Below are 12,414 nucleotides of genomic sequence, written 5' to 3'. Positions count from 1 at the left end.
GTTATAATAAAATATTTGACCATATACATTCAGTCTGGAAACTACTGAAGGCTTTGAGGTTTATATTAAATAAATCAGTGCCCTTCTTGATGAATTCTAAAGGCTTGAAGTTTTAAAACAATTGTTTAAACTGCTAGGCTCAGAAATAATACATTGATAATGTGGCAGATTTAGTGTAATTGATTTCAGTGTGGCAACCGTGATTTTTAAAGTACTTCTACATTGTGCAGAAGAAAAACTGAGGAAGAGTACTAAAACTAACATTATTCTTAATATTAATTTAGAGAATGTGGTTGGATTTCTCCAAAGAATATATATATAATATATTATAATATATAATATTATATATATACTGGACAATTTTTAAGGCCCACATTTTGTAATTCAAGAGAATCAAACTTATTTATACTTGAAAACTACAGGTTCTCGGTTATATCTGTTTTCTGAATTTCTGATGTAATAACAAATTATTTGCTCCCCTCCTCCACAAATAGCTGTTAATACTCAGCTATTTAAGCTAGCTTTATTGATATTTTCCAGTATCAATAAGTTATAGCAGAGACAGAGTCATACTCCTCCTACTGATATATAAAGTGGCGGTCTGATTTTATCCCCATGTTTCAGCTACCTGGGCTTAGCACTTAGGGCTCGACCATACATGTCTGCTTTTACGAGTTATGCTGTGAGGGTGTATAAAATTCTGACAATTTAATATAATTTTTCCCTAATCAGATTTAAAATTATGTGAAAAACCATTAATGGACCACTACTTCCAATGAAAGTACTTTAGTGTTCCTAAATCTATTTTTTTAAAGATGAAAATAAGAACGGAAAGAATGAAAGAAACCAAAAATAAAACATACTTCGAAAAGAAATGGTACATAATCTCAGAGAACATTCCTTCAGGACAGTCTAGTAGCATTTGAGTCTTGTTTACTAAATGTTTCAAAGAATTAACATATATCCTTAAGTGCTTACCAACCTTCCAATAACAGCTGAGTCACCAGTTGACCTGCAGTGTTTTTTCACCTTAAGATTTCAGATAGCACTTAGGAATTAAGTTCTAATACCTCATAATATAATTATAAGTAACCATTATCTAGTTGAACAAACCTTTATTTTTTTGTTTTCCAAACACAAATGAATCAATGAAAGAGAGAACTAGACTTCAAGAATCTAGGCTTCTGGTTATTTTTTCCAAACTGTAAGTTACAAAGAATCCACTGAACATATGATCAATGTAAATAGGCATGACCCACTTACAAGCACTTTGACATAGTTGGCAGGAAATATGCCAGTCTGCTTTCTGCATTTTCCTCGGTACCAATCAGTATCTATTTTTTCCAGAAGATAAACAATTTCTCCTGAAGTGAGGTTCAAATCATCGACTTGCTCTGTAACATTAAATTAGAGTTATGTATGATTAAAATTATTCTGGTTGCAGATTTGATTAAAGCAAGCATAAAGTAGCATTTAGTTCTGTCCGCCGAGGTAGTATGTTCTACTGATTCTGAGAACACATATCTTTTTTTTTTTTGATATTGCTGTTATGAGTTTCCCCTTTTAATATCAAATTAGATACATCTGCAATGCACTGATTCATGTGAAATGGTTAAAAATAAACAAACAAACAAACAAGCAAACAAACAAACATTGTGCTGGTCAATGCTATCTACTGTGCCAAAATAAACCTTTTGCTGAATACGTATTGAACAAAGAGTTTTACAGATGTGGTATAATATTCTCATTATTCTCGATCATGCTTAAAAATCATTTCAAACTCAAAATATCAACTAAGGGAATACTACAGCTCTTTAGGAAATAAATTTACTCACTAAAATAAAAATCAATTTACCAAGTATATAAAAATGAGGTTATATAAATAAATCGGAAGTTTATTTGTAGTAGCCTTGGATATAAAAGGTATTTAAAAATTAATTATAAAAAATTTACCTTTTCATTTCATAATAGCTGAGCTATAGGTATAGGTTTTACAATTCTTAGGAAAAAAAATCTTCATTTATTAAATTAGAATTAATTACACTACAGTTAATTGGTACTCACTGTTTTGAAAGAGTTAAAAATTTGCAACTAGTAGGTAATTTGCTATTTGTTCATTTGTAAGAGAAAACCCTCACCCCGCTCTCTCATGAGTTTCAAAAGCAAGGGTATGCAGCTAAGCTTTCTGGAATGACTGGGTACAATCCACCATTCCTTGAAGGCTGGGTAATTGACCATTTCTCCAGTCCAGGACTCTGTTGCACAGAGAATGAAGGCTGTCCTTGAGAGATTAACCTATGGAGCATGCCTGCTCCCGGATCCTACAGGCTCTACTACTTTATTATTTGTGTCCTTACCTGCTAGAAAATCATGAAGAACGACAGCATGAGGCACACTACTGTCAACAGCCTTCAGAGCGTGGCTTGGATCCTTAGGGAGAAAACAGGGCTGTGAATAAAGTGTGCAGGATGGATGCTAGATTTACATTCACTCTGAGACCAATTTTTTTTTCTCATTAGAGTCCTCTTGACATTATGAGTACAAGATGCAAACGACACAGTTGAGCTGAATAAGAGAATCATTATCAAGTTGAAAAGGCATGTGTCCTTGCCAAGGGAGGACAGAAATAACTCTCAATTATAATATCTTCCAGCATTTTTTTTAACCAAGAGAGTAAAACAAAAGGAAATCACTTAACCTTTTTTTTTTTTTTTTTTAACCGTACCTATTTTACCCTGAAGTAGTAGTTTTTTACCTCTTTCACCTTTCAAGGGTAGCTTTTTCCTAAAATTGTGATCAGGACTAATCTTAGGAAGACAGTCTTAAAAGTTGTGTCTTTATTAAGATGGGAAAAGGAGAAAGTTCTATAATTTATGTTCTTACCTTTCATAATGAAAAGAGCTAATGACTTCCACAAAAGTATAATTCACAAAATGTAAAATTTATTTCATTTACTACCACTTAACTGAGTGTTTTCGCTAATTTAAAAGCCAACTTTCTCTATCTCCTATGCCTGGCCTGGATTTTATATTTAATCTGAATGGTATTCAGATTCAACAGCATTCTAAGTAAATTAGCAAAGAGAATTCAATATCCTCTACCCATCTAGCCAACTGCCATAGATTGGTTAGAGGAGAGAGGGTAAAGCTGAAGAGTAACCCTTTCTTATTAACAAGCAGATGGTATTCTTAGTTTCTTTATATAAACAGACAGGCTAATCTACATCATCATTATCATAAAATCTGACTGAAAGATAGTATTTGGAGTTACAATTTTAAACTCTTCAACACTGGCAAACCTATGAAATAAACAAAGGCAGATTTTTGTGCTCCTTCTGGTCTCTTCACCTCCTTCAGTGATTCTCGCCCCCTTAGGGATATCCTCACACTTCTATTTGTCCGCCCGCCGCCCCCCTCCCCACCAGCCATGATGTGTCGTGTTGATCAGAATGCCCTGTGGGTAATGATCGACCATCTCCACTTCCACCCTGCAACACTTCTGCTCAGATCTTTTCTGAATCTCACCTGTTCTTTCAGCCAAAATGCACCTGTGGAGGCATGCTGCATTCTCTCAAGCTAGGTAAACTGAAATACCAATTTAGGTCAAGATAGTAACGGCTAATGGCAGTTTACTATATTAGTTTACCAAGGTAACACTGACATTTTCTTAGGGGCTGCTCAGTGCTTTTCCCTAAATAAAGGAGCATCGTAGGAATTTCAGGGATTATGGAAAGGAACTGAAATATTTTAAGTCTGAGGGAGCTTTAAAAAATTATTATTTATATAATTTGTTATATGTACATATGTATGGTTTTCATTTCTTTCTGACTTAAATCTGTGGAAAAAGGAATGACTATTCAATAAATGGTGTTAGGCTAGATGGTTATCCATTTGGGGAAAAAAATGAAGTCAGAGGCCTACCTCACACCAAACACAAACATGAATCTGAAAATGGACTGACAATCTAAACATAACCAAGCCTGGGAGGGTATAAGAGGTGGGATGATAACTTATGCTTCCCAATTAGCTTCTCTGCCTTCAGTGCATGGGTAACCCTGGCAATGCTGCTCATCAGTCTGGCCTGGCAGGTGAAGAGCAAGAAGAAAAGGCTAAACAGGCTTGGCCACAAGGGGTCAGTACAACTCAGACCACATCATTAGGATGGATCTCTGGTAAGTAAATCTAATACATTTCAAAGCTCTTCCTAGTATGACTCAAATTACTAATACAAATGAGTAATAAGAATAGCTAATATTAGTCACTCACTAGATGCTACTCACTGTGTTAAATACCTTACATGTACTGACTAGCTCATTTAATTTTTAAGTATCTTTGAGATATAATTCACATAACACAAAATTCACCCATTTAAAGTACATGTAGTTTTATTATACTCACAGAATTGTGCAACCATCACGTCCATCTAAGTTTAGAACTTGTTTTATCACTCCCTCTCCAAGAAACCCCCTATCCATTAGCAGTCATCCCCCATTTATCACCCCCTCCCTCACCCTCAAGTGAAGGCAACCACTTTCTACTTTCTGAATTTACCTATTCTGGACATTTATATAAATGGAATCATGCAATAGATCAATTCTAAAAACAACTCTGTGAGAAATTACTATACCTATTTCACATTAAAAAGATAAAGTTTAGAGAGGTTAAGTAACTACCTAAGGTGGTACGGAAGGGGAAGTGAAATCCAGCTCCCTGAAACCCAAATCTGTACTTGCAACCAGGTGATACCTTGCCACTCTTCGTATGATATGCAGATTCAACCTCAATTGATAATGTTCAATATTTTCTATTTACTAAGGTAAAGAAAAGTATAACATATTTTCAGAAATCTTTACTTAAAACTAGACTTTCGATTAGGTAATTTTTATTTTTCTAAAATATGTAATGCTAGCCTAAAGGAAGCTTCATTTTAGGATCATCAGTAGTTGGCCATCAGAGGCCAACTCTGCAAGTCTATGGTTCAAGATGAGTAAAGTCATGTTTAAAGTGGGGGAAAAAAAAACTTTGGCATTAGAAAAGAATAATTTCTAAGTTTTTAAGCTTCATTTTTCATACAGAAAAGCAGTCCAACTCCCATGGTTACCCGTCAGTGTGTTCTGAGAAAGGAAGGACAGCAGTGACAGATGAATAATGCTGTATTAAAACAAGAGAAAATGCGGCTAAAAGAGCTTTCCCCATTTGAACTAAACTAAGAATTTTCTGTATCCCAGCTGCAACTAGCTTAACACGTATCTTCTCTGCTCTCCAATATATAAATTTTCATTTTCTCAGCAAACTTCAAAAGATAAGCCGCTTTCTAAGAAGAAAGAATTTAACTAGATTATGAAAACTAGGATGAATGGTGAACCAAATACTTTACTTGGATTAAATGACTGGTGGGTATTATTTTGAATGTTTGCTGTATTAACCAACAGATAGTAAAAATTTAACTGAGTAATTTAAGAAGTTCTTTTAAAAATATACTTCTGTACATTGTTCAAGGGCATTTTTCTGGCTAAACAAATGACCTTCACTGTATTCTCTCAGGCTCCACAAATTTGTTAGGCCTAAATTGTCAATTCAGGTTGTTGGATTACATTTCATTTCATTATTTTATGAGCTATAATCAGAGAAATGAAGTTTACACTAAGCTTAAATCTTAGAGGGAAGTGCTTTTTATGTTAGAGTCAACATTTATAGGTCCTCCTTTAAAATAATTATCCATTCTTCTAGGAAACTAATCTCTGGCACTTTAGTAAACACCTTTACATCATTTAAAAAATAAATGGTTCTCACAGTTGAAAATTAATGACTGAGTGCTCTAGTTGCTGTAAGTCAGCATGATATGAAGAAGGCAAAATACAAGGTAGTCACTGTGTAACAAGGTGATTAGTGGCAAGTCTCTTAGAAGTAATTTATTCTTAAAAGGAAATAAAATGCAACGTAATTTTCACTCTAGTTAAAATAAGCATGCTAATAAAAGCCTTGAGGATGAAATATAATTAATAGTTCTATGAAATTTGCTGTCATGGGAGATATGAGGGCTGTACAGCATTAACTCCTTACATTTGGTATGCTTCTAAGATGTTCATCTAGTGGCGTGATGATCTTCACCTGAGACAGGTGAACTCTGCCCGTGTCTTCAACTTTTTGGCATTTCAAGAAATTATTTTCCGCCTCCTTCAGCATCATAAGTACATCTCCATGCTGTAAGGTACAATACAACTCTCTGAAGCAATTATTATTTAATAACACATTATTGCTTTTTCCACATTTTAATCTTTGGAGCCTAAAGCATTTAATAATGTGTAAAGCAGTAACAGAGGCCAGTGTTTTGTTTTGTTTTGTTTTACATTTATCAGTAAAGGAAAAGCTTTACTTTACCTTATGAGAGAATTCTTTGGGGTTTTGCGAGACAATGTCTTCATTGGAAATTCCATGAGATACAGACAGCTTAAATATAAACCAATAAAAGGATTATTCACAATCAAATAACCTCCTCATAAAGTGCTGGTTATTTGGGGATCTGTCATGTGTGCCTAAAGTGTAACTTCTCCAGCAAACTCTCTACCTGGCTTCCTCATGCTCTAGATCTAGTGGAGCCTGCCATTTCTCATGGATACTAACAGTCCCTGGGGATGTGCAGTTGAGACCACAGGACCACAGTGGCTGAATGTGGCCTAAAGTTCTCTTTGACACTCGGAACCAGGAAGTTCCATAGGACAAGGTCCACCAAGTACCTTGGTGTCTCAAGGCCCACTTTTAATTCAGGGCTCTCAATGGCTGGCACATCCTCTGTGACTGCTTCCATTTGCCTTGAATCTCATTCTTCAGGGTCTCTCTGATATCAAGCATCTACTTAAACCCATTTCACCGCCTAACTCCAGTCACTTCCTGGTCCACTTAGCTCTGTCTGGTCTTAGAATGATTTTTACATCTGTACCCTACCCTGGTCAGGGGACTCTGTTCCCTGCCTTGGTAAATTCTGGATGATGAGTACAGGTCAGAGGGGTCTTTACAATATAGACATACCCAGGAAATGTGATCATACGAGCTTACTTCCAACAAGGAAAAGGGGGCTACTTTGGCCCTTCCATCACTGAGGAGCAAAGATGCAGAGTGAGGGCAAGGGTGTGGCCTTGTAAGGCTGCTTCCCAGCATCTCTGTCGAACCCAGGGCTTCTAAAGTACCCGGATTCTAGGTTAGCAGTTTAATGGTAGGGTGGCCATGGAAAAAAATGAGGGATTTAAGAAATTATTTCAAAATGAAACATACTATTCTAATTAATATGCCATTATCTGAGTCTATTAATGAATTCTTCAAATGCTTTATTGACATTACACAGCTATGCTAAGAACCACAAACAAAAATTGGATGCCCCTAAAGGAGGCTCTTAACATGGAATGGCCAAAACAAGTACAGACTTTACAAGTAACACTATTTTCATAGTATGGCATAATGGTTAAGAGCATGGGCTCAGAGTCTGTTGATCTGTGTTCAAATCTTGGTTCCAAGTTACCTAATTACAAGTTACTTAATTTCTCTGTGTCTTATTTTCCTCCTCTGTATAACACAGATAATAACAGCACCTACTTCACAGGGTTGGTGTGAGGAATAAATGAGTTATTTAATATACATAAAGTGCTTCAAACAATGCCTGGCCTATAATAAGTACTCAACAAATCAACTACTATTTTTATTTATTTATTAGTTTTAAAGTAACCTATCCCAAAGAACAGCAATTAAAATTTTCATCAGTATAAATACTACCTCTTTCTTGTCTATCTATATACTCTTCTCTTAGGAGAACTTTTAAAAATCTTCGATGGCTTAAAGTGAAAACAATTTCTGGAAATGTAGTACAATATAAAATTATTAACCACTGTTCTTTTTAAGAGCTACTGTCATATAATTGTTTAAAAAGTACAAACAGTCCTGCTCTCCTGATCATTTTTATTTGTTCCAGATTTTATCAGGTTAACCCAACTGAAGTAGAGAGAGAGCACATCAACTCTGTTTTTTAGTGTGGGAAAAGGACACAAAGGTTTAAGGCCATATGATAAGAAAAACATTCAAAGAGAACAAAATTAGTATCTAAACTATCTCAATTATTGATGAAAACATCTAACTGGTAACTATTAAACGGATCATGATAATTAAGTTTACAAAAAGGGAAAATGGGGGAGGGGGGAGACTGTCCATCTTGATAAGATCTTTCTTTCTACTTCATTGAGAATTTTACTCTGTGGGCAAGAGATGGAAACTACAAAATCTCTCTGAGTTACTCCCCTCAGTCTAATCTACAGGGTCAGGTTTTCAGAGTTTCTGTTTGGTTAATCCCTGTTTGCATTGCTTCCTTTTCCTGTATTCTCCTAATAAAGAAACCCTGTTTCAAAGACCTAGGTTTTATTCGACTTACTTATCTAAAGCACTCTTGAGGGTTGAGGGATAAGTTCACAGTTGTCTTTTTCTAAGGAATAATGATATGATCTTATATATATCTTAGGATAGACCTCTTGACCATGAATATTTTTGAAAGCTAAATTTACCATGTATTTCCTGTAGAGAGGATGTCCTGGTTTAGGGCGAGGGGGTAGCACCGGATCTTGACTTCTAAAAACTTGACTCTTGGTTTTTGAGAGTCCAGATGCCAAGTTATTTTGCTTCTTCTGAAGATCTATGTCAGAAGAAGACCGATTAAAAGGCAGTTTTTTATTTGATGTTCTGGTTGCAGAAAGTCTCGGGGGAGGTGGTCTCTCGGGGGCCCCCTTGGGAGGAGGCTGTCGAGCTGGTGTGACTTTTCCATTTACAGGTCTGAAAGTCAATGTGGGAGCTAAGAGTCAGTGTTTGATCAATATTAGGTTCTGTTTTGTCTTTCTCTTTCTCTCTCTCTCACACACACACACACAGCTTTCTCCTAGTATAATACAATTTACTGAAACATGCAGAGTATGCTATTTTTGAGCAAATGGCTGCTGCATTGAACATTATATTATTAGAGAAAATGCCATGATGTTCCAGCTTCCTCTTATCTTACACTAGAGATTCATTAGTTCAAGACAAACAAGCATTTACTATCATGAGCTCTCCAAGGCCCCATTTGCTCTTAAACACACCATGACTGTTTCAGGAAACCAAGCATTTTCTACCAAAGTCTGAGATAAAAAAAATGAAAAGCTTTTAACAAGATATCAGGTATATGTGATGTGGTTTAGTACATGATTAGAAAAGGAACACCAAACTCCCCTAACATTCATGTTATAGGAATTATTATTCCCAATCTAATTTAGATTACTATAAAGATAGCTGTCTTAAAAATGGGATAGAACAACCATTACTTTTAAAGACTTTCCTTAATCGCTATGATAAAAATAATTTCCAACATAGTAACATCTTCTGGCAGCATCACAGTTTTTTGTTCAAATAACCCTGGAACTTAGGAGGGCAGGTCACCTCCGAGCTCACAAAGCCTGTCTCCCTTTGGAAATGCCCAAACCAGGCTGGTTTCTCATAATGGGGTGGGGGTGGGAGTAGTGAGATGAGAGGCAGAGAATGTTCATTCCAGAAGCAGAGTTGTTTTAAGGTTTAGAAAGAAGTCTTGTTCATTTTAGGAAAAGTAATAGAGATCCATATTTGTGCTCTGTGAGTTTCTGGATTCTTAAAGGAAAGAAGAAGCAGAGATTCCTACCACCTGCTGTTAGAAGCAGCCTGTAGGCTGGTGGTCTGTGTGACTTCATGAGTTTAATGTACCTTCTAAAAGAAGATCTAAGGCCAGCAGCACTCAGTTTTGATAACAGAAAAGAGAGCACAATCTGAGTTGTTAGTTGTTCTAACTTACTTTTTAAAAGTTTTCTCACACTTACCTTGGTGGTAGCCTTGGGGGTCCTCGCACAGAACCTCCTGTTTGACCGGCATGGCTGGATTCCTGAAAGTATCAGAGAATGTTTTCAGTTAAGGTTAATCTGAAACAAGAGCTTGGCAAGACGAATTCTGGACAACTTTTTGGCTGGATCTGTAAATGGAAATGTAGCTAAGTTAGAGAAAGTAAAATAAGTTAGAGAGAAAGTAGAGAAATCTAGAGAAAAGAGTTTTTAGTCTTAAGCAGTATTAACTCATTACTCATTGTTACCTAAATTGTTCATGTTCTAATACAAGTGAAGACAGAGAGGAGGAGGCCAAGTGGGGTCTGCTATCATGGACCATGGCCCAACCAATTACTCTGCATGGTTACACACCCAGCAGACCTATGAGGTATTACCATGATATTTAAATCATGGTAAGTTACACAGTAGCAATTTAAGCAAGCACTGTAGGGAATTAAAATATATATATGTTTTATCTCATGATGATACATAAGATATGCACTGCTCCTAAGTTTCAATACATAAGTGGTGAGTAGTTTGTTTTGCCTGGAACAGGCAGATGTCTCTCACTGGATGTTTTATACATTGTGGGGTGGTCTTGAACTAGAAGAAGGTAGGAACAAAAAAGAAGCTTAAGGGATGGCCTGAAAGGAAGGCACATGAGGAGGAACAGAAAAGGCCCAAGAAGGCAGAGACTTGTACCACTACAGCAAAGGGGCTGGATGTGCTGAGAAGAGCTTTGCAGGAAAGAGTATAGGGGGATAATGTGAAAAACAAAAGATAGGTAAAGTCGGGATGTTTTAGCTTAACAGATGAGAGAAACTGGAAGTGAGGAGATGAACAGGAAGATTTCTCTAGGGGATGGGATTCGAATTGTACTGTTTAAGTAGCTTTTTCTGGACATGTTGTAGCCCAAAGATTGGGAAATGGGTACAATACATGGAAAATATTTTCAGATCTTCTGTTGAATGAGAATTTAAAAGATCTCAAAGCGATACTTCAATTTTTGTTGGGAAAAGTCCTCGCCAAAATTTTTCTAATTCTCATTGAATCTCCCTCTTTTTTTTTTTTTTTTTTGACCTTTTCTACTTTCTAAGCCCCTGACACTGATATCCAGAAAATAATATCTCTCCGAGACCTCATAAGAGAGGAAAATGCCAGCCCTTTAAAATTACACTGCCTTTTTTTTTGTAAAAGAGTTCTAACTATATAGCTTGGAAATCTCTGGGCTAATTCAGACTGTTTCCTTCTTCTTATCTTATAAATGAGTTAAAATTCACTTCCACGGTTTTTAATTCAAACTGAATATTTATAACTTTTCCTTAAGTACCACATGATTAATTGCCAATAACTGTGATCACTGAAATATGTTTCAATGTTTTAAAATCTCATTTTTTTAAAAACAAATTAAGCTTGCTTGCCCTTAAAACTTGGTTTCACTAATGAGTTCAGTTAATGTAGTGAGGCAAATCACCAGCTCAGAAACCCTGTGATATCCCAGACTATAATCCATGCCTTTTAAATACACTGCTGCTCATATTTCCCCTGACAAACACTTCTATGATACTTGAAAAACTCATTTATTTCTTTGGACACATTTAAAATTAAACAGAAAAACACTCTAGCAGGTAGGCAGGAACTTTTATTGCTTTTCTCAAATTTATAGTTGTTAGATACCTTGATAATTAAGAGCAAATTTTAAAAATATATAGATGTATAAACCTGACATAGAAAGTTATAGATAATATACTGTAATAAATACATACCATATAATCCTAATCTTGTACCAAAGACTAGCTGTAGTTTTCTCCAAGTAGTGTTATTTTATAACAATCCTAAATACCATTTTCTCAATTTTCTACACTGAGCAAATTCTAGATCAGACAAAAAAAGGCAGTATACTCAAATCTGAAAGGCACTGCTGTATCTGACAAGCTTTGAATACTGAGAATAGGGGACTGGCTCCTGCAGAAGCACTGTCTTAGTATTTGCCCATGTTCAGGTTTTTGCACAGGTTCAACTGCCAGCCATCTTTGAGAGACTATCGATGAGGGATTGCCTCCTATTCAGTACTCCACACAGAACGAGCAGCTCCACATTTGCTTTCTGTAGTTTCTTCCCTAGCTCTGACATTCCTGAACTCTGGCTTTTGATTTGTTGGATAGGCTTTTTACTTCCTGGCAAAGATGGTTTTTCTACTATCCCTGTAGATGCCATCTTTATGTCCATGTACTTTGGAATGGTTTCTTATATACCAATTTCAAAATAATTCCCAGGTTTTTTTTGCTATATTTCAAAAAAACACATTTCTTCCATGACTACACTCTTGTGTGTTGGAATTACTGAGCAGCCTTTGCAGATTTTTCTTCCCTTCTTTCTCCAGGAAGTGGTATCACATCATGTCCTGAATCCATTAGCCAGCTTTCTGTGCTCTAGCTGTGATTCCTTATATACACTGGGCACTGTCCCCTGACCCTCCTCCTGTACCAGCAGGCAGCCTTCCTGGGGGGTGGGGGGCGCTTTGGGAACCTTAAGTTCCCATGGTGGGAAACGGG

At 36.2% G+C, this 12,414-nt stretch overlaps 1 protein-coding gene across 4 annotated transcripts in view; it reads right to left on the bottom strand.

Annotated features, from left to right (window-relative positions):
* SH3D19 (SH3 domain containing 19) overlaps positions 1 to 12,414 on the bottom strand; it is a 133,426-nt gene that overhangs the window by 10,920 nt on the left and 110,092 nt on the right. For all 4 annotated transcript variants that reach the window (XM_015585143.2, XM_015585142.2, XM_006906265.3 and 1 more), the window contains 6 exons: positions 9,860 to 9,921; positions 8,546 to 8,810; positions 6,381 to 6,449; positions 6,063 to 6,203; positions 2,358 to 2,430; positions 1,264 to 1,394 (listed from right to left, as the gene is read on the bottom strand). In XM_015585143.2, the coding sequence (XP_015440629.1) occupies positions 1,264 to 1,394; positions 2,358 to 2,430; positions 6,063 to 6,203; positions 6,381 to 6,449; positions 8,546 to 8,810; positions 9,860 to 9,921 (741 nt within the window). The remainder of the gene's footprint in view (positions 1 to 1,263; positions 1,395 to 2,357; positions 2,431 to 6,062; positions 6,204 to 6,380; positions 6,450 to 8,545; positions 8,811 to 9,859; positions 9,922 to 12,414) is intronic.

This window comes from Pteropus alecto, unplaced genomic scaffold (genome assembly GCF_000325575.1).
Source record: "Pteropus alecto unplaced genomic scaffold, ASM32557v1 scaffold50, whole genome shotgun sequence".
Taxonomy (NCBI): domain Eukaryota; kingdom Metazoa; phylum Chordata; class Mammalia; order Chiroptera; family Pteropodidae; genus Pteropus; species Pteropus alecto.
The sequence above is the reverse complement of the archived record's forward strand: the minus strand, read 5'-3'. Positions and strand labels throughout refer to the sequence as shown.